Source organism: Perca fluviatilis, chromosome 19 (genome assembly GCF_010015445.1).
Source record: "Perca fluviatilis chromosome 19, GENO_Pfluv_1.0, whole genome shotgun sequence".
Classification (NCBI taxonomy): Eukaryota; Metazoa; Chordata; class Actinopteri; order Perciformes; family Percidae; genus Perca; species Perca fluviatilis.
This window is the reverse complement of record NC_053130.1, coordinates 22,674,296-22,696,425: the sequence shown is the minus strand read 5'-3', so window position 1 is coordinate 22,696,425 and position 22,130 is coordinate 22,674,296. Positions and strand designations below refer to the sequence as shown.

The 22,130-nt window shown below is 43.6% G+C and overlaps 2 protein-coding genes across 7 annotated transcripts in view; one reads left to right on the top strand and one right to left on the bottom strand.

Annotated features, from left to right (window-relative positions):
- Nucleotides 1-2,278: 2,278 nt before the first annotated feature.
- On the top strand, nt 2,279-15,057 carry ism1 (isthmin 1). Of its 4 annotated transcripts, none has more exons than XM_039783853.1 (7): nt 2,279-2,303; nt 2,507-3,205; nt 9,142-9,360; nt 10,234-10,501; nt 12,164-12,307; nt 12,453-12,542; nt 13,497-15,057. In XM_039783853.1, the coding sequence occupies exons 2-7, from the start codon at nt 3,068-3,070 to the stop codon at nt 14,012-14,014; spliced, it is 1,377 nt and encodes a 458-aa protein (XP_039639787.1). In that variant the 5' UTR covers nt 2,279-2,303; nt 2,507-3,067; the 3' UTR covers nt 14,015-15,057. The 4 variants fall into 4 exon arrangements, with proteins under 4 accessions (XP_039639787.1, XP_039639788.1, XP_039639790.1 ...); XM_039783854.1 differs by lacking the exon at nt 2,279-2,303 and adding an exon at nt 2,308-2,387; XM_039783856.1 differs by lacking the exon at nt 2,279-2,303 and having other exon boundaries at nt 2,311-3,205; nt 9,145-9,360.
- The window catches only part of tasp1 (taspase, threonine aspartase, 1), a 44,691-nt gene continuing 26,382 nt past the window's right edge, over nt 3,822-22,130 (bottom strand). Inside the window, exons 14-15 of one of the 3 annotated variants that reach the window (XM_039783857.1) lie at nt 20,687-20,747; nt 3,822-4,757 (exon numbers count right to left, since the gene is read on the bottom strand). In XM_039783857.1, the coding sequence (XP_039639791.1) occupies nt 4,720-4,757; nt 20,687-20,747 (99 nt within the window). In that variant the 3' untranslated portion in view covers nt 3,822-4,719. Of the gene's footprint in view, nt 4,758-18,703; nt 19,183-20,384; nt 20,748-22,130 lie in introns of those variants that run through there. The other 2 variants (XM_039783859.1, XM_039783858.1) reach the window with 2 other exon arrangements.

Sequence of the window (22,130 nt, the reverse complement as noted above, 5' to 3'; positions counted from 1 at the left end):
CACAGACACAGAGTGCTCAAATACTAAGCTCCACTGTGATTATGCGGGAAGGCAAACTCGAACTTGCAACATTTTTGTATAGATGCACAGCAGGAAGAATGCTTGTTCTACCAATCTCATATTTGAGAATGAAATTACATTTGAAGAAGATGATCATACTGGTGGCTTTTATTAACTGCTTTTTGCTTTAGAAAGCCTTTTTTAACTGTGTGTGTGTGTGTGTGTATAACTTTATAATTTTTTAGGAAAGGAAATCACAAAAGATACAGTTTTCATCAATCAATTTCCAACTGGCCTATGTAGCAAAGTGACAAAGTATGGTAATAAACTTTGACTCAAGGTGGGAAGCACGTGTCTTGCCAAACTTCCCTCCAGTCACTTCTAACTGCCCTCAGTTTCAGCAGAAGTGGCGAATGGTGTGTGCTGGCATTCAAAACATCTGTGCAGCCTGACTACTGGTGGCAAGGCCCCAGAGACCTGCCTGCCTGCCTGCACCAGCCCCTTTTGAACTGCAGATCCAAATACATTGCACTTATTGGAATGGCATGTAGCTGCAATTCTGAAGGGGGATCCTCTGCTACGCCTTTGATGTCCACCACTGTGTCCAAAGCAGGCAAGCCATTCTCTCGGCTCTCTGTTTTCCATTTAGACAAGAGATTTTTCAATTCTGGAGAGGGATTTTTGAAGTGAAGCAGACAAAGAACAGATTTACATGGTTTAGACAGTTAGGCTGTGCCTGGAGTAAGTAAGACTTTAACTGAAGACTGCAGTATAGTGGGAACCACTTGTTAACAGAGAGCATAATGAAGTAGGCCAGTGTGGTGTATTTAAGCACAGAAGAGGAGCATTATCTTGTATATTTTAATTGAGGCATATGATCTTATCAGATATGTGTGAGATCATTTGGGAAGCTTTGTTCAGGATAAAGGGGTATAAATGACTGAAGGAAATATGATATTGGTTATATCGTTCATCAAAGGTGAATTACTCCATCCTGCTCATCATTATATGCTGCCAGTTACTCTACTGGCATTCTTTAGAATAATAAGTAAGCTGTCACTCAGACCAGATTTACTCACCCTGCTTTTTGGCACACATGTGCATCAGATGGGCACATTGAAGTTGAGGTCAGGGCCTGAGTTTACCAAACATCTCATTACTCCCAGGACTCATGACACCCATAGCTGTAAAATGAAATGACTGAAGACCCTTTGTGGGTTTTCTTTGGCTTGTATTCAACACATTTGAAACACTGGTCGGCTGATATAGAAAGTGATGCAGGAAAAAAATCATTTTAAAGTTTATTTATTTCGAATGTAAATAGGCTATAGTAGTCTAATTTGATGCTTTGGCTCTGCTTCTGTTCCACTGTCATGTCCTGCCGGAGCTGTGCTTTACGCGCCATTTGGCCACCACATCAAGGATTATCCATGCGCACAACCAAGTAACCAAGATGTGTTTATATGGTTTTATGCGAGCTGTTATGACACTAACAAATAATCCGTGACACCAATGAGATATTGTTTGCCATAGTCAGTAACATTATTGTTCCACTTGTGGCCAAACTGAATGTATCGACTTCAAAGGTGACAAACGCTATAAGATGCGCGCTCTTCTCCATGCCTCGGGGCTCAGTGAACTGTCACCCATGCTGAAGCAGCAGCATCCCCGCTTGGTGCATAATTTGACACAGCGACCTGGCCTTTGAAGCGGACAATAAAAAGTCTCACGAGGGCTAATCACATTACGCACCATTTGTCTCGCTGAAGTGAAGTGTTACAGCACCTTCCGTAGGAGCGTTTTAATCAAAGACTGAGACAAGGCTGCTGCTGCGCACATGTCAACAGGAAAGGCAGACCTCCTGTAAAGAGCCTCCGGCCGGGTGTCTTCCTCTGCGCTACGACGCGTCCGTGTGCCCAGTGCGCCTCCGGGGACCACCAAGGTTACTTGAGGTTGTTTCAGGGAGTCCTTTATTTTGGCTGTATAGTGGCATTACTTCCAATATTAAACTGTGTTGAGATGACTTGATCGGCATACATATCTGTGATTGAATGTCTATTGGAATTGGGAAACTTTATGAAATCTGCCATATTATTAATATAAGATAATTTGTAGTTTTTAAAGATTGCATTTTGGCCCTGTGACTATACAGGACTTGTATCATCAGAATGTATCTGATCTGCAACCGGCCGGACACCAGTTTGGGGAGGGTTGGGAGGGACGAAAGAGTTAACCAGGGGGAGGGAGCCTGCACATGGGCGTATAGTATAAAAACCACCTCAAGAGCGCACATCAAGAACAGCGTGAGTTTTGGTTAAAGCCGTAGTTTGATATGGTTTCACTTGTTTTCTTGCAACAGGACTCGTTAGAGACGCACGCCAGCCCATGTATTCATTTTTTTTTTTTTTATAGCTAAAGGATGAAAACTGTTTTTGAAGAAGACAGAACTCCACCGTGAACTCTAGGAAGATCTATTTTTTAACTACCTGTACTCTTTTCTCCAAAGGTAATCTCGTCGAATAACGTTGGGTGGTGCAGAATGTGGACAAAACAAGAAATGCGGAAAAGGGCTCAAGTGGAAATGAGGAAAAGTGAAGTGTGAGGCTGAGAATGACACCAAGGGGCAACTGGGCTGCAAGTTTCCTGAGCTTGAAGATTTGACGAGGGCGCAACAACAGGGGAAAGTGTGAATGCTGCGCGCTGGATCAGTCCTGCAGTATTGAATACACTGTAGTAATTGGCAGATCCGCGCATTAACTCATATCATATTTTGCTCAAAAATCTGGAGATATGAACAATCAGTAAAAGAGGATCAATCGTAATTTAGCACACAGTTTACAACGAAAACCCCACTGGATCCAAATCAATTCACAACACTTTCCCCAAATTATTCGACTCCGATCCTTTTCCCTTCATTTTTGCAATTCTGATTCCCGAAGTGGCTCCGAAGTGGTGTTGCGGCTCCTCGTCCCCGGCGGATCCGGAGATTGGAGGCTCTGCACCGGGAGGAGGCGGAGTCGGAGCTCCGGCCACACCGCAGGCTCCCAAGAGCGGCCGCGTCAAAAGGATGGTGCGACTGGCGGCGGAACTGCTGCTGCTCCTGGGACTCCTTCTCCTTACCTTGCACATCACGGTACTACGGAGCAGCCCGCTGCCCCAGGGAAATGAAACTCTGAGCCTGGATCGGGACACAGCACTTACAGAGGTGAGTTAGGAAATCTATTAGTAGGGAGTTGCTTTCCAGAAGGGAGAAAGGGATTTCTTGGGGGAAATTTGATGCGCAAGGTGATATCTAATCTTATTTGGTCACAGATGGGTTTGATAAAATGCTGATTTGAGCCAATGGCCCAGGCAAAAATAAAGCCTATATTCCCCAGGAACTCTGTGAGTCTTTGGCGGTTGTTGACATACACCGGGATGGGGTCTCCCCAGGGCGTCCCCCGGGAATGGCAGGGAGCGAGCAGAGGGATGGAAGATGAGGCAGGGTCAGAGATCAGCCCCCTGCACCAGACGCACCACCCTATTGTTGGGGGTTAAATGCTAGCTGCAGGCACTTCCCTGTCATCATGGGCTCATCACTGTCATCCAAGCTTTCAGTTGATGAGGCAGAGGGTCAGAGCTGAACCCATGAAGGCCCACCCCCCCCCCCAATGTTGGGAGAAGAGTCTGGCATCAGACTGCTCCAGATCAAGTCTAGCTTTATTTTATCCTACTCACATGTGTAGGCAAGGCCACATAGACACCAAGATCAGACAAGAATGCTGTGTTGTTTGTTGTGGAAAAGACAAGAAATTGAATAATATAAACTAATAAAATAATAGTTTTTGAAATCTTTTGACATTGATGTCTGTTTTTAATGACACCTTTTTGGGTTGTGGTCCAGTTTAGAACATACCTCAACAACATTTCAAGAGGGAGACATTTGTCAACATGACACCACTTAAGACAGGTTCTACAGTTTAACTGCCCATTTTAACATCGGCATAAAGCACACTGACTCCACGAGCGCCTCAAATACTGACTCGGGGTTTAAGACATGCTTTTTTAGAGTGTTAAGCATCCTTCAGCTGCTTTTTGATGTATATTTAGCATGCTGCTGAAATATTTTTGTCATGTCCCAGTGATAAATGGATTTATTCCCACTGGAATGGTGTCCCTTCATAAATTCTTTATAAGGGCTTTGGGGGAAATTAATGGAAATAATTTTTACTTCAACAAGGGGATGGTGAGGGTAATTTCTCTTATCTCCACTATCACTGTAGACCTGCCTGTGTATATGCAAGAGCAAGCCTGTGTTCGGTTGGATATTAGGGCATGCAAAGCCGAAGAAATATTCCAGGAATTTATCGAATATTTGTCACACAGCCAAATGTTGGATTGAACGAACAGGATGAGGACCAGGAGGGAGTTTCTCCTGAGGACATGCAGCAAAAATACTAAACACATGCCACCCATTCCAACTCCAACATCCCTTTTGTCACTAGTTCACATTTACATAGAGATTCTGGCTTGTGATGAAAGAGCCCAACATTGCCACTCATGCCACATGTAGAGAAAAGCGCTGAATGTGTTGTTTTTCATTTGCCCATGAAAGCTCCGACTATGTGCGGATATGCTTCACTGGTCCGCCACTGAAGACGGTGATGTCATCTTTCAGCCAGGCTTGTCACGGCCCAGGGGGTGTATTGTGATTCCAAGGTGTCATATTTAAAATGCCATTCACAGGAACACAAATGACAGGATGTGGCTCCGTGCACCTGTAGTGGAGAGAGAAAACGCTTTGGTCCAAGGCACTTTATCGTCACCGACTCAGGAAGGCAGATTCATCCACTGTGGCGGTGTGAAGACTCTGGTGTCTGATTTTATAATTACAAAACAGTATTTGTCAGCTAAGAACACACAGCTATGAATACTGTACTAAATCATGATTTTTTTTTTCTACCCTTTGTTTTCTACCCTTGAGCTTATTATCGTATGTTGATTTCTTTAAGAAGTAAACCCTAAACAGTTCACTCCTTTATAGCGACTCAGTTTGATCCTGTAAATAAACACATACGTATGCCCAGTATGAGGCGTGTGACAGGGGAAGGATAGCTCCTCTTCCACCTACATAAGTGTAGTGCTGAAAAGCATCTGGCACAATGTGCACTGCCTTCATTTCCTGCCAGCCTCCCTGGGGGAAGGACCCCTGAGTTGCTCCCAATTGAAAATTGAGTCATGCCCCTTTAAGCAGCCCTCACAAAGTGAAAAAGGGGGAAGCGGGAAAAGAAGAGGAGATAACTGTGAGGAGGGAGAGGGGGGGGTGGCTTGTGTGTGCAAATGTTCATTCATAGCTTTTGAGAGTGGGGGGTGACATCCTGGGAGGCCCCAGATGAACTGAGGAATGGTGGTGTCACTTTTGATCTCCAAATTAAAGCATGTTCCTCGTTAAGGAAGATCTCAGATGAGTGATAGGGACTGTAAAGCTTCCCGCCACCAAAGGGCAACACTGCTGATTTTTTAACATTTAAATGAGTAAGCCCTGTGTGCACTGGGCTGTATTAGAGAAACATGAGAAAACAGCATGTTTTTCTCATTATGTTTGTTAAAAAGCTCCACTGAGAATCACTTGGAAAAGACCAAGAGAGGTGTTTATGTCGACATTATCAGGAATTTACACACAACTGATACACAACTGCCATTCCTTTCAGATGACTAATTTCCGAGTTGGGCAGTCTTTCCATTATATTCAACTGTACTAATTCCCCTCAGTCATTCTGCTAAAATACTGATTGAGACTGAAAAAAATCTATTAGGGCGTATATACAATTTCATGGTTTGTCCTTCACACTGCTGAACTCCCAGATGGAAATATAGATTTAGTGAAATCTCAGAGCTTATGGGGAAAAGCACTTCAGATTTCTCCGTTTCTGTCCAAATGATGGAATGTTTTCAATACAACCTCACAATTTTCCAATATAGCTCAAGGCTTTAATCAACGGCATTGTAGTTAAAGCTTTAGAGTGTAACTTTTTTTTTATATTAATGAACATCCGTTACATTCAAGCCATTTCCAAATGAGTTAATACAAAGATAGAAAGACTATCAGCTGCACAAAACTCTCTCTGTATTTCTCAGCATGGCTGTGTTTAGAAATTTGTTGTCGTTTCGGCGACTTTCGCACGCAGAAACTCGAGTGAAGATAATTACCTCTTCTGAAGAGTCCATCATGTTTTTTTAATCCTCCGTGTCTTCCTTGGCTACTAGCAACTGCGTGGAGGAGGGGTGGGGGCGGTGCGCAATTACGCTTGGCTTGTATCATGTTGATGCAACAACACTGTTGTTGTCATTACTTATAATTCCTCATGGGGGCGACAGAAACTACACACTATAGCTTTAAGGCTGATACTTTTTTTGGAGAAAATCAGCATCTGTCCTGTTGGCACCAAAGAACGAGACAATAAACTGTATGTCAACCCTGTGTTCACATTCCAGTAGCATCTAGGTTTGACTGTTCAGTACTGAGCAGCTCTCATATTTAAGTGTTTCTGATGTAGCTTCTGTATAAATAAATGTGGAAAAGCAATGCGGCATATTACGTCTTTTTTTGTACACCTTCATGCATGTCTTCAGACATTACCTAGCCTCACCATGGCACAGTTTGTAAATGTTGTGGCTTTTTACAGCTGACAGATAACACATGCCCTACAGCAAACTACAAATCTGGTCATAAAACAGACCTGTACAATGAACCAACCTGTTGTCAATGTAACACATCAGAAAATATCTTTCCATATCAGAGTCCAGTGACAGAAACTTAAAACATGAAACTGGGTGGTCATTTTAGGTGGTTACAGTAGTAGTTTGGTAGCACATTATTAACAATAGTTTCATTTAAACTTGCATCACACCAATGAGCAATTCTCCCATATGGAGCATTCTTAGTACTGTACTATCTGCAAAATAATTTATGGCCTAAACAAAAATAGTAATAATATTTTCATATAAACTGACAAACTACAAGCAGGAGTCAGCTCAATGGCCTCTCATACTGAGTGTTGCCCTGGGATTAATCCGAATGCTTTTAAAGTTTGATTAGATAATCCGCCTGCCATGTGTAATACGGCATAATATGACACAACAGAAGATTCAGACAGGATTAGACTGGATAATGGATTAATCTGCCTGCAAACACTGTAACTGGGTTTTTATAACCCAACAGTTTGTGTATTCTGAAACATTTGTGGTGGCATCTGCTTTCTTTTAATAGAGTTATAATTTAATGTCGGTTATTTCTCTGTGTTAGTAGGTAGCCAGAGCATTTTTGGATGGATTTCCTTAAATGCTGTTTGGCGTTTGTGAATGAAAGCACCTCACGGTCTTATGATGGGAAAACAAAGGGAATTGTCTTGTTTTCAGCGGCAGGGAAATTACTGTTTGTAGTATTAGTATTATGAAACAGTAATGTCTGGACTGAAGAGCAACTTGTGTGGTCTGCAGTTGCATGCATTAACCATAAAAATACGACCCACCAGAGGAGATCAACCACACATACCGCACATGTTATTTTATTTACAGTTGTGTGTATGTTTTTACATTGGGATTGAACCTGTAAGCGCTGTGTTGGGCCTGCTCCCTGAGTGGAGCTCAATTACAGCCAGTGACTTCTGAAGCCTGGGAACTTGAAAGACAGGGTTATCACGTGGGTATCTCAAAGCCCAAGTACTTGTGGTAGAACCAAAGAGGGTCATGGGATGTTCACATAAAAGGGTTGATAGCAGATGCACAAACTATGTTGTTGAAATGACCTTTTTTCTGTACTGAGCGCTCAGCCATAATTGTTTGATTATGATACAAGATATTTGTGGCTTTAATTTAAATCTGCTTGTTCAGAATCATTTTCTTCCGATTTTATGATTTCGAACATAAATTCTCATAAAAACTCGTCATCTTATCTCTTTTTAATTGGTGGCTACAGGCAAAATGCACAACCATCTACTCTTCCTCCTCAAAATTATGGGCAATAGTATAATCATTGTAATTATGGCAGTAGCTCACATTAAGTATGTGATGTGAACGCTTTTTAATTCTTTGAACTGCATCATATCATCCTATTAACTCCATCTGTGAATCTAGAATCTCTCCATCAAGTGAAGTAACGCTAAATAGAATATCTTTCTGTGCAGCCGCTGTCCCCTCTGCGGTTGAATTCAAGTTACATGTACATTTATAATCCTTTCTCCCTTGCTGTGCAGCTCCATTTATTTATTGTCACAGAGTGCACCTTGGCTGGACACAAACAGCTCCACTGGGGGCTTTTATGCCCACCACAATGTGACTGAACTGACACTTTGTCTCTGACCGCCCACCGCAACAGTACAGCACTGCTGCCATATTCTCAGGCCTCCGCCCGGCCACAAAAGCACTAGGGAGGAAAAAAATGGGACATGAAAAAAGAAAACAAGGAACATGATTGATGGTTTTCTTTGATCTTATTTTGTGCCAGTCCAGAACGGATGATTGCAGACTACTTATGGCTGTCTGTCCAATTGAGAAATAATTGTTCCTTCTGTGCATACCTGACAGAAGACATATGTCCTCAACTGTCATTTTGGGATGAATTTACAACCCCCCTGTCAAGAGACCAAATGTTTTTTCTGTAACTATTTTGCAATGTTTTCTTTCTGGCTTTTAGCATAGCCCCAGTGCAGGAAACCCATCAGTCTTACATGCTCTTTTCTCCCAGCCAGAACCAGAACATGCTAAAAATGTCCACATCATATAAATACCGTAAAGCAGCAGCATACTCTGTGTCAGTTAAAAATGGAAAATATACAGTCTGTAGCTGTAGCATTGGCTCTGAATGCAGGCTCTAGACGCATTATATTTTGGTGGAAGCGGACAGACACATAGCACTCAGTGTTCCCCCCCACGGTTTCAGGGGCTCCTTCTTTCTGGGCCACAGGATTTATGACAGACGTCATGGCCGCATGAACCTCTGTCAACATCAATCTAATGTTGCTGAGTGTGCAGACTTTGTAGATGAAGTGACAGAAGTGACAGGGCCCTGACAGGCAAGAATTTCCTAAACAAATATATTTTAATAATCTTATGTTGTTAATGCATAAACAATAATAAATCAATGTTATGTTCTCTCCTCAGCAGAACAATATAAATGTAAAAAGCAGCTCCTCTGCCCAACTGGCTCCTGAAGACCGGAGGTCTGGTCCAGAACACCGGTTGGCCCACCGGCCTGCCACCCTCCCCTGGGCCCAAGGCAGCAACGCACACAGGGACGGCCCTGGAGCTTTCCTCCTCGATCTGCACAACTTCCCCGACCTCTCCAAAGCCGATATCAATGGACAGAATCCCAACATACAGGTGACCATGTGTGTCTGTGCACCTGCCAGTGCCAGTGTGCTTTGATGCTTTCACTCTCTTGTAAGACATGGCTACTCAACCAAATAGGACAGGAAGAGCAAACAGGAAGGAGGAGAATAGTTTGGTGCACATCACTACCCCCTTTTTTTTCACACTTCCTGACTCGTGGTCAAGCTTTAGGTAGACACTGAGGTCTCGCGTCCATCATCATGACATCTGAATGGCAGACACCAACCAGCAATGCCTCACTCCACTCCTACTAACCCATGTGCAGGAAGACAGACAGCAGCTTATGTTAATGTGTCCCTTAGTGGTGCAGATGGCCAAGTAACCGCTGCCATGTTTAAATCATTCTCCTGTCTAATCCGGCGAGGGGGTCTTTCCATTTCTGAGAGCATCACTGCTAAATCCTAGCACGAACAAAGTGTATTAACATCTCAAGATGTGGGAAGAGAGCGGAGCAACCAATTGAGCAAGGGCGTGAGGCTGTGGGAGAACGGGGAGGAGGAGGAGGAGGAGGGAGGAGGAGGAGGAGGAGGAGGAGGAGGGGGGTGTCTTTGATCCTGGGATTCATCTGGCTTTCATGGTCTGGAGGAGGCTGAGTAGCCCTTTGAACTTTGTGTTTAGGTGGAGAGAGCCCAAGAGGTGGGAGGGTGACTGTGGGGCAGGGGTGGTGGTCCCCCCTCATCTGGGAGGCACATGTGTTAGGACAGAAAGGGGGAGGGGGTAATATTCTGCACGGGACTATCAGAAATTGTCACCTCACGGCACCCAATCTACTCATTCTATCCCAAAATGCTATACAAGTATTTACTTCTTTGATGAATTCATGTTGAATACTGACTTTAAATTGACTTCTGTTCTTTGATACAGGTGACTATTGAAGTGGTGGATGGACTAGAGGGCCACGAGCCCGAAAAAGGCCTCCGTAAGGAGAGCAAACCCAGCTGGGCTTCTCCTAACTGGAGAAACTGGTGGCCTCAATCTTCTTCACCTTCATCCTCTTCCACCACTCATCAGACCGAGGAGCACGATCGCACCTACGGGAGCAACAGCAAGGACAGCAACTTCCTCAGGCCGCCGGCAGACTGGGACAGAAGAGGAGGCACCGGGGGAGGAAGCAAAGCTCAAACTGAATATGGTGAGAATGACAAGAGGGTGTGTTTGCAAGGAAATGAGTGCACAAACGCACATGGCAGAATATTTAGCTGGGTCCATGGTCTCTTTTGAGCACTGGTCTCCAGGGTTTCCACAGATGGCCATGGTCTGATGTGGAATCTGTAATTTGCAGATTTTGCTGATTTAAGCTGTCACCATAATAAGTGCACTCATCCCAGGCGAGCCTTTGGGAGCCCCTGATTGAAGCCTTAAACACGTTTTTATGAGATGGATTCCTCTGTGGTGCGGGGCTAGCTACGCAACACAGTTTAAACGCCTCCGCTACATCAAAGTTCAGCAGCACGACTGGGGCCAGAAGCACTGTTAGGCTGCCACAGCATCCTCACAACGCTCTCCAAAAGTAACCCCACTGATAAATCTGCCGTGGAAGAATTTACACTCACTGTCATACAGTAAGCGTCCGGCCCGTGTTGTAGCATGCCCAAACCAACATGGTCGAACAGGAATGTGCATGCTGTGGAATATGTCATTTTATCCACTTGCACTTACCCAACAGTGGTTAGGGAGGCGATTTTATAATCTTTTTCTGTCAAACCATAGCCCATGTTTAATGTTTCTGGCTTATCGCTGCGGTCAGCTCTCCTTCATCCTTCATTTCATACCACATAATGGACAAGAAAATACATTATCATCATTTCTGTCCTGGTTTTAGATCTAATAATCATAACTGTGGACAGGCAGTGAGAGTTATCCATCACAGTTAGTGCATTCAGCCGTCTTATCTGTGGGCTGAGGACAGGTTATCATTAAGTTTTCTAAATTCTGAGTTTTGTCTGAGCTGCCACCAGCTCTTTGGCCGTAGTTAGTTATAGAAGGGGGAGGGGAGCAGCGCTTGATGACTGTCTGGCCTGTATTCATAATGAAATGTTCATAATGAGGGGCAGATGGCAGCGGGGGGGGAGGGGGATGTATAGGAAGGTTTGGACCCTGGCCAGAATTACTTCCATCTCAACATGCCTACATTAATTCTCCTCATTGATGGAGTACTGCTTTCAAGATGTGTGAAGAAGTGTGTGTCTGTGTGTGTGTAAGAGTGTGTGTGTGTGTGTGTGTGTGTGTGTGTGTGTGTGTGTGTGTGTGTGTGTGTGTGTGTGTGTTAGTGAGGGTGGTGGTGGGGTGAGGCGGTCGTAGAGCCGATTGTAACTGTTTCCATGTATACCCATTACAGTGATCTTCTCAATGATAATTGGAGTTAAAGAGGATTTCTTGCCATTTCACTTCCTATTTCCAAACCAATGAATCACCGATAGAGCAACTGAATGGGGTCCAGTGCCACTGTGTTCCAGGGATACTCAGGCAGCGCAGAACATTTCTGTTGTCAGATCCCCTGCAGCTTTGTTGGAATTAGCAAAACACTTCCCTGTTACTTCACTAGCTGAACACACATACTGTGCCCTATGCCATGTACGACATAGTGTATGTGTGTAGACAGGCTTGCGTGGTATCTGCTTTGAGGGCCAAAGTCAAAGAGAACTTTGAGCCCCCCCCCGCCCACTTCCCCTTTCATGTCCTCCCCCCAATTATTATTAGTGAGGCGTGCTAACAGGCCTGAGTAAGTTCAGCATGTGGCCTGCATCAGAGCTGAGGATCTCTCTCTCTCTCTCTCTCTCTCTCTCTGATCCAGACTATATGGACGGAGAGGGGGACTGGAGTAACTGGACAGTGTGCAGTGTCACCTGTGGAAATGGCAACCAGAAGAGAACTAGGTCTTGCGGTTACGCCTGTACAGCCACCGAATCCAGAACTTGTGATATGCCCAACTGCCCAGGTAAAGTCTTGATTTTTTTTTAAAGAAATCCAACAGTAAAAACGGCGTCGATGGATATTACAGGGTAGTTTGCAAGTGCGAGAGTTGATTTAGTAGTCTTTCATCTTTTGATCCACCTTTCGATGTGCATTCATCTCTCTAAAAGGTATCGAAGATGCCTTCAAGACAGCAGCTACTGAAGTGAGCCTGCTAGCTGGAACAGATGAGTTCAATGCCACGGAGCTCTTTGGTGTTGGTAAGATTCTGCCTACTCTTGTTTTTATTTCAGACTATCCGTCATTCAGACGTTCTTACACTATCAAAGACAGTTTATCCATCTGGCAGCAGTGTTCCTGCACACACTTAGCATTCCTCATGCTCGGGCTGCGCTCCATTACTGCGCAGTGATGAAAATCTGCAGCAGGGCAGGAAGAGCACAGTATGCCGCTGCCTGCCCACACTCTCATAGTCCGTCTGTTCGGAATTAACCCGGTGGAAACAACAACTTCATTAAATATAACACCTTCTCACACTTTCATTCTCTAATGTTGGGAAGGAGATGTAGCATTTCAACATGGCATCATGACTTTGCGTAAACATACACGCCACTTTCCTAAAGCCAAATGGCGTGTTATTGTACGCATTTTCAGCTATCCACGTGTATATCTACGCTGTATACAGCAGATGTAAAGATACCCACCACGTGGCCTCTCCACGTTGCGCGTTATCGCGAGAACGTGACGTACTATCGCGAGAACAACGTCACACGCCTGTAAAAAAAAAAAAAATGGTTGGGTTTAGGAAAAGAACACAGGGAAAGGCTTTAGTAACAAAACAGTGACAAAAACACGGAAAATAACGACAAAAACATGCTTAGGAAAACAATAAACGGTTGGGTTTAGGAAAGAAACTTTAAACTTTAAACTTAAAACTTAACTAAAAAAAAAAAAAAAAACGGCTGAAAAATCGCCACACGCGGGACGCGAACCCGGCTCTCCCGGGTGAAATCCCCCGTTCCTTAATACTACTCGCTACGGCGGAAATTCACTCGCAATGTAGGTCAATGGCGGCCGATTTGCGTTGATATACACCCTAAAATGCGATTATGCGTCTTGATAACTTGCCAAAAAGGCATACAAATTGGCGTGTCATACATACGCAAATTCATGAGATCAGTCTGAGCATTTAATAGCGTCTTGATTTCTTGCAGACACAGACAGCTGCGAGCGATGGATGAACTGCAAGAGCGACTTCTTGAAGAAGTACATGACCAAGGTGGCAAACGACCTTCCCAGCTGCCCTTGCTCTTACCCAACTGAGGTGGCGTACAGCACAGCAGATGTACACGATGCTCCCACGCGCCGAGATTTTCGTTGGAAAGACGCCAGCGGGCCGAAAGAGAAGCTGCAGATCTACAAGCCCACGGCCCGTTACTGTATCCGCTCCATGCTGACGCTGGAGTCCACCACGCTGGCGGCACAGCACTGTTGCTACAACGACAACATGAAGCTCATCACTCGCGGCAAAGGGGCCGGCACGCCCAACCTCATCAGCACAGAGTTCTCAGCCGACCTGCACTATAAGGTGGACATCCTGCCCTGGATCATCTGCAAAGGAGACTGGAGCCGCTACAACCAGGCCAGGCCGCCTAACAACGGACAGAAGTGTCCCGACAACCCTCAGGACGAGGACTACCACAAACAGTTTGAAGAAGCAAGGGAATTCTAGCCGGCTGTAAAGTAAAAGGAAGAAAACAAACACACACTGCTTAAAATGTTCAGCTAAACCTCAAAAATGGTGCTGAAACCATTCTTTTTTTTTTTTTATTCCGTTTTAGATCAAATCACAAAAGAACATTTAGGCTCTGAGGAACAATACTTAACTGCTCTTATGAACCAAGAGGAATACAAATCCAACAGAGTCAGAACACTTACTTGCTCACAAGGAATTTTTCTTGACCAGGCACACAACGTTGCTCTGTTTTTTTTGTTTTTTTTTACATTTTTTTTTAATTTTTTTTTTATAAAATATGCCTCTTAAAAACAAAAAGAATGAAATTTTTGCCAGTAATTGTGTCACCAATTGTATTTTTCTTCTTCAGATCTGGTCACTAAAAGGGAGAACTGAGTTTTTATTCTTAAAAAAGGGAAATTTATTATTCTAGGAATGTTCGTTTAGATTGTGTCCATGTTCGTCTCCATAGATTGTTTATGTTTGGTGAATCTGAGAGGCCTGTGGTAATAGAATAATGAGATCCTTCAGGAAGGAGGGGGGGACAGAGAACAGGGTTTTCTAATTTTCTCTCGTTTTCTCATTCACAATATCCAGGTTCTCATGTAAGCTTGTGAGTTTATTTAGCATGCACATATTTTTCTTTTTTTTTTTCACCAAAAATTTACAACCGTGTCCCTTGTGTCTCTGAGGCGGATCTTTATTGTAAAAAGCCTGCATTATTTTTGTAAAGTATTTATTAAGTTGTAGCTGTGTCTGAGTTGGGTGTCTAGTATTCTGATTCACATATGGCTGAATGCCAACTTGAGATTATGCTCGAGCTGAAATTTTGGCACCGATGTGCGTATTTGTGTCTCAAGTTAAGATGAAACCATAACAGAGCGTAAAGGATGTGTGAATTCAACTGTACGGAAAGATTTTTCAGATATAAATCTATAAATCCATTTTAAAAAGGCTAATGAATGTGTTGCTAGAAAAAACAACTATCTTTGCGTGTATGATCTTCATGGCAAATAAATCTTAACACAATTTCAAGTAAAGTTTCATCAGCTATGTGATATTTCTTCAGGGGGAGGGGAGGGGGGGGGGAGGGGGGGGGTAAGATTCCTTGAATGGGACTCAAGTTCTTTGTCTTTGGCATGTATCCTCACATTCCTGAGTAATTTCTCAGTACACACACACATATGCACACGTATATGTACACACGTGCGCACGCACGCACACACACACACACACACACACACACACACACACACACACACACACACACACACACACACACACACACACACACACACACACACACACACACACTGCTGCCCGTCCATATCAAGGACCTCTGACCATTCCCTCTCCGCTGAGTGCTGCAGTCATTGTCGCACAGAGAAAGCCATTCATGGTGCCCTCATTCCTGCAGTCTTGTGTACGCCACAGCTGGCCGGCTGCAAGGCTCGTCTTTATATTGCAGCAGGCCCCAGCACGTTCCACACCCCTAAGGCGCTACTTGCAACCGCCTAGTCTCTTCACTATTCATACAAGATTCCTCCACACGCGTCCTTCGACCAATTTATCCCAAACAAAGCCTTTTTTGTTATCAACAACCCACCCTCAAATCCTCACTGTAAATCGCACCGATACATTCATTTAAAACGTAGAAATAGTTCTCCCCCCTGTACTATCAGACTCATAGTGTGTAAAGGTCTCTTTTGCCCCCCCCCCCTCTTCAGTAAAAGCATGGTTTGAGGCTAAGATTACAGTGACCGGCATGGATTGTTATCTTAGCGGACCGTCTGCAGAGCAGGCCATGGAGATCAAAGTGAGGTGTTCGGCTTATATTTTTGAAACATTAGGGGTGAGCGCAAATTGATGACATACCCCCCCCCCCCCTGCCTCCAGTATCTCTTCTCAAGACAGGCTCCACGTGTCTCAAGAGCAGGCAAGGATTTGTACACCCTCCTCACTTTTGATCTCTCATTTCTTCCCCTACAAACACTTGCACGGTGATTGCTGTGCCGAGGCGTACTGTAGATAGGTATACAGATACAATACAGATTTAGAAGCTGAGTGCGATTGTTGTGAAAATGTATGGGAGGGCAGACATAATGCAGACAAGCGAGTGCAGAGAAAACTTGTTGCGTTGGCTGTGGGGCGTCAGCAAGGCCTCGCTTTTGTGTTACTATTTCCAGGACTCTACTCTGGTATGTTTCAAAGGATGCAAAGCACCATATTAGTGGTATATTGTCAGGGATCCGAAAGGGCTCATTAAGCATCACCAAGATATGATTGTTGGTATTTTGCCTCTATTTTTGTTATGAGAAGACAGTTATGTCCCAACGTATGCCGTTTTAGATCGAGTTTGACAGGACTGGCTCTGGGATTTCTCAGTAGATCTCCACACAAGAGCTAACTGCAGGAATGAGAAAACAAGAGGAGTTAAAAGAAGAAGAAAGCAGTGGAAACTTGGATGGGTCAATGTTGTAATAAATGAAGAAAAAGCTCAGCTGTTCTCCAACTCTTTTCTGTAGAAATATCTCCCATTAAAACAAGTCCAGGTGGTTTGTTGTCCATGCTGGAGCTCACTGTACGGCTTCTAGTAGGTCAATAACCGCGAAGCATGGTGGCAATCAGGCATCTCTTTTGTTTTGTGGTGTGGTGCAGATGTGGCCGAGCCATTTTTAGTCTCTCTCACTCACTTTCACTCCCTCGCACTGCTACTTTTTGGGTGGTGTAGCACAATGCAGGAAGTGTCTGGGCCGCAATACCGCAGGCCCATAACTGCACGGCAAACCTAATTAAAAGGTTTTTTCTTTGGTCTTCTAATCTGGAATAGCTGACCTGGACCAGGAGGTTGCTTATCTAGCAGCTCTATCCCTCCCTCTCAATCTTCACCCCCAATATCCTACCGCCAAATACAGGAGTGGAGCTGCTGGCACTCTGCCTGCCTGCCATAGACTTGTGTCTTTGGCACAGCGTGTCAGCGGCGGAGTGGGTGGTGGGGTGCAAACATGTGCCTGGGTGTACAGCTGAACAAACAGGTCAAGTAGCTGTGTAGCATCTGAGAGGGCAGGGTGCTTTACCTAACCCCTGCTGCTAGGACATCGCTGACATGCTGCACCATCTATGGGAGAACAACAACAAAGCACATAACTCTAATCCACTTGGACATATAGTATCACCAAGCAATGAACAGCATTATTACATTAAGTCATGCTTTTCATTGAGCTAAACACATGACTAATGAACCAGCACGTTTTATATACTCATGCTCTAGTAGAAGTGAGTGGAAATCAGTTTCCCCTCAAATGCAAAAGGGTGATCCTGATGTGTATAAAGGTGAGAGATTCCTCAGGGTAAATTCAGGCTTGGTCTGACAAAGACAGCCCCTAACATACTGTCTGGTTATAACCCTGTGTGTGAGTGTTGATGTTAGACACTGGCACAGTGGGGCTGTAACGTGTCGAGGGCTTTTGGTGGCCCTTAGGTGGTGGTGGTGGTGGGGGAGTGGGGCAGCATGAGCATGGAAGCGGCATGGCCGTGATTCACTGTGACAGCACCGCCTGGCATGTGAGGACAGCAGGCCAGACGGGCAAGGCTGCTGCCTTTGATCTTTATTTGCTCCACCGTCTGTTTTGCATTTAAGAGCCGTGCTGAGCGCGAGGCATTGGATACACCTTGAATGGCTCAGGACCCAGGATCCTTTTTCAAAGCTAAGGAGATCCAGGACAGAGAGGGATGATGTTTGAAGTGGAAGGTTCTGTGCTGAATAGGGCAGAGGGTCTCCCAGCAACACAGACTACCCCCCTCCCCCCCGATGAAAAGAGGTTGATCTATAATAACCCACGATCAAGCAAATGATATAGAGTGTGGGTGAGGGGCAAGGTAACATACATCTCCTTTTAGATGGACCCTCAAGATCAACCCGGGGTCAGGAGGCTGTGGCACAAAAACAAACATTCACAGCAGCTCCCAAACCAACCTTCTGCTGCTCCTCCTGACCTGTCGCATACATTTAGCACGCCAGCGATGTCAACAGACCGTGACACGTTACACCTGAGAGGCAAAATCGGCTGAATACCATCAATATATGGTCCTATCCAACAACCAGGCATGGTGCACTGACAGGGAGGAATCTCTCTCTTCAAACGCTGCATATATTTATCTTCTTGAACATCTCTATTGCACATTCCTCTCAGACACTACAGTGGCCACGATCCAAAGCCAGCAGCTGGACAAAGTCTTGCGCTAGAGACTGAAACAATTGATATAAATAACTGCCCTCCCTAATAAGAGCCTTTATGAGAAATTACAGTTTTTCTTGATTGCTTTGATAGCAGCAGTCAACTCAAACTCCACATTTTCAAAACCGTTAACACACAGGCCGAAACAGTGGCACTCACGGTCAAATTGACCCATTTTGTTTGCAAAAGGCTCGAACCGTGCCAAAACATTTAAAATATGAATTTTGCCTTCCAACAACACAACTTGTAAACAAGTCCAATCAACCATTACACAGTGGACAACAAAATACGGCACTCAGAGCAAATCAGTGCACCATTGCTTGTCATTGTAGCCTATTACTGTACGTAGTTTTCACGCCAGTGCCATTTTCTTGCAAAGAATTGGATCCAGAATCAGAAATGCTTTGATGCAAATTTTATTGATTCTTATTTTCAAACTCCCAGTTTCTTTAAGCAGGTCAAAGCAATCAAGAAAAACTGTAAATCAACTCAACATAGCATTTTGAAAAAAACCGTGTAGAATGGAAGATTTTGGTCATTTAATCCACAATTTTCAATGTGAAAAAAAAACCTTATATGTGAAAAGAAAACTGGCTCAAGGAACATCGTGTGTGTGTGTGTGTGTGTGTGTGTGTGTGTGTGTGTGTGTGTGTGTGTGTGTGTGTGTGTGTGTGTGTGTGAGAGAGAGAGAGACGCACAGCACACATTTTTAACAGTCACAAGGTTCCTTAACAAACAGACTTCAATATTTCCTCTTTCAAGTTGAAATGTTTCAGCATGCTCACAAGTCCTTCTGCAGAATTCCTTTTTTCCACTCCACTTACTGTCCAGCATGTAATTTATTCCCAGACGATACATTTTTGGCAGTCCACAGTTTAGATCATGATATGTATGCTGTCTGTTAGGGCTTACACAAACTGCTCTTTTCTGCAAAAAAAAGTACAGTAGGAAGAATGTGTCTCATGTCATAAAGTTTAATAGACTTAAGATAGACGCAGAAGTGTAGCAACATAGATTTTATTTACTTTAAAAGCACCTTAGAGAGCAGTGCACATTATTACCGTTTCCATAGCTTATACCATTTTATGATAGTTGCATTTTCAAGTAAAGAATAAACAAGCTCTATTATAGTTTTGTTGAGACTGGAATTCTTAGTAGTAACTGAATGAAACAGCAACACCAGAGGAACGGATTATCTCAACAGAAATTTAGACCCTTACTTCTTTCAAGTACAACTCTCAACAGCACCAATTTCATGGGCTTGATACATAAATTAGTTTTCCGAGGCCCTTTTTTTAAGCAAGAAAATACATGTCTCTGTCAATGTCACTATACAAATATAAATTGTAATTTTTAAATGATGACTAACAGTCATGTGGGGTCAAATGCTGCTACCTGAGCATCATATATATATATATATATATATATATATATATATATATATATATATATATATATATATATATTCTCTCAACATCACTCTGGAAGTGCATAGCTTCCTGCTTCTTGATCAACTCTATGCTTGTCAGAGAACACAAAGTGGCTTACTGTAGATTTTGCACATGCAATAGCTATGTATTTCACATTTCAAAAACAATCAAAGCAAAGCATTGTATGGCTGAAATGGTTATAAACTCATCATCGTGATTAAGATGCAAAGTATGCTACATCATACTGTAAGCTGAAGGATTAATAACAATATGTGTGTACGAGTATGTGGAAGTTGATCTGTACGTGTTGACATTGTAAATTGCATCATTACTGTTCAACTCTCACAGCTATAAATGCTTCACTCATAACAACTATCTTGAGTAGCAGGCATTCCACAAGGGGCAAAAAAAAAAACATCTTTTTAAACTTGAAAAGTATTTTGAGAACAAAATAAAGTCTTTTTGAAAATAGTCACGTCTGTTTAGTGACACAAAACAACGTGAGCATCCACCCTGTTTTCCTAAATCATAGCTTATATACAAAAGGATAAGAGTAGGGAAGGATAAGAGCAACAAACTAGTGTCGCGACCACCACGCGCAAGTATAAACAGTTACGGCGCTCCCATGGCGTCACACTGGCGCTCGACAGGTCGGCTGCGGCGAGTATACCCCACGTTTAATCCAGGTCGACCAGAGCTTGGGGGATTGGTATAGAATAGAGACATGCTAGAGGCAGACAGTGGCAAAGGGAAGTCCTGTAAGTGCACTACGTAGAAGCTAACGCCCCTCCCTCCCTCAGCAGGGTGGTGGGTGGTGTGTGTGTGTGTGTGTGTGTGTGTGTGTGTGTGTGTGTGTGTGTGTGTGTGTGTGTGTGTGTGTGTGTGTGTGTGTGTGTGTGTGTGTGTGTGTGTGTGTGTGTGTGGTATTGGAGTATTGCTGAAGAAGCCCAGTAGGAGGGCAAATGTGGCTCACTCCACCACGCTCATCAGTCGACACACACCTCCTTCGATGGCCAAGCACTGTCCAGGAACGGTCCCAGGGGGTAATCTGGATATGTGTGTCTGCAGTTAACAAAAGAAGACATGCACACAATGAGAAAGATGTACATGCAGAGGCAGGGCTACATCGGGAAAAGGAAACGCTAACATCTCTGTGGCTCTCAGAAGTGAACAGATGCGTATCTCTGGAAAAGGTAACTTACTCACTAAAGGAATAAGATACATCTTTTTCTATAAAATAGGTCAACCTTTTATATACTAGTGTTGAAAAAAAAAAAAACATACTGTGGTTAAAGCTATACAATAGAAGTTTTCTTACTTATTTTTAGTCATTCATTTTTATTTTTTTTTTATTTTTGTTTCATTATTACGGTCGGTTACATTTATTATTTATTGTACTGTCAATGTGTGGCTGTGTTATTTGTACACCATTTAACAAAACCAAAAGAAAATACAAAAAAAAAGGAGGCATGGATGATGATGAAATGTGTTTTTTATTATTAAGTATTATTACTTTTGTTAGCAGGCAAGTAAAACTTCAAATAGCATCAAGCATCAAATCCCACAATCACAATGAAGTTCTTAGCTGCTTGCTTAACACGGTTTAGGGTTAAAACTATTTAAATATAATTGAAATAAAATCAAATCAAAGAGGAGGGGGATAAATGCAGGAGCCTTCACCTCTACAGGATTTTTCTTTTTGTGTAAGCTTGGACTACGGCCCCATTTGCACCCCGAGGGCAACTGTCACTACAATGGGACAACAGCCAGACAAGGCCATGCACACATGGCAACACTCTTAAGGGATATTATGCCTCCAGTAGCCCTTTCTGAGTTCATCCTCTCCCCTTCATCTTCTAAAGACGAGGTTAAAGAAAGTCCTTGTTTAAACTGTTTTGACTGAAGGTCCACAGCAGAGACATAATCAACTTATGGTGACATGTTAAAGGTTTTGCTTTTGATGTTTGCATGTCAGAAGGAAAGACCTTTGCAATGTTTTTTTTGTAAAATTCCAACCACATTGAATACACAGCTGAAAACACTACTGGGCACAATTAGCGCTTAGCTTTTGCAAGAAAACTGCGTGCCCTAACCCTCACCCCTACACGCAACCTTGCAGCATTTGTTAAGAGCTTCATTTTTTTTATTTCCATCTGACAGAATGGACAATTTGAGTGAGTAAGCAGGAAGAGTAAAAAGCTTACTAAACCAAACAAGTGAGTAATTACACCAGCACATCGCTAAGAGCATTGTGTGCCTTTCACAAGCTGTGGCACTAGCTCAGAAGTCCAGGTTACAGTTAGTCTCACTTTGCCAGACCATCCACACTCTGCAGAGCCGGAGGTGGGTCTGGCTAGTCCACACAGCATTCCGGGATGGGAGAAAAACGTGCTCTCGTTTATTGGCATTTCTTTAAACCGATCACAATCGTCTTGGACAGCGCTA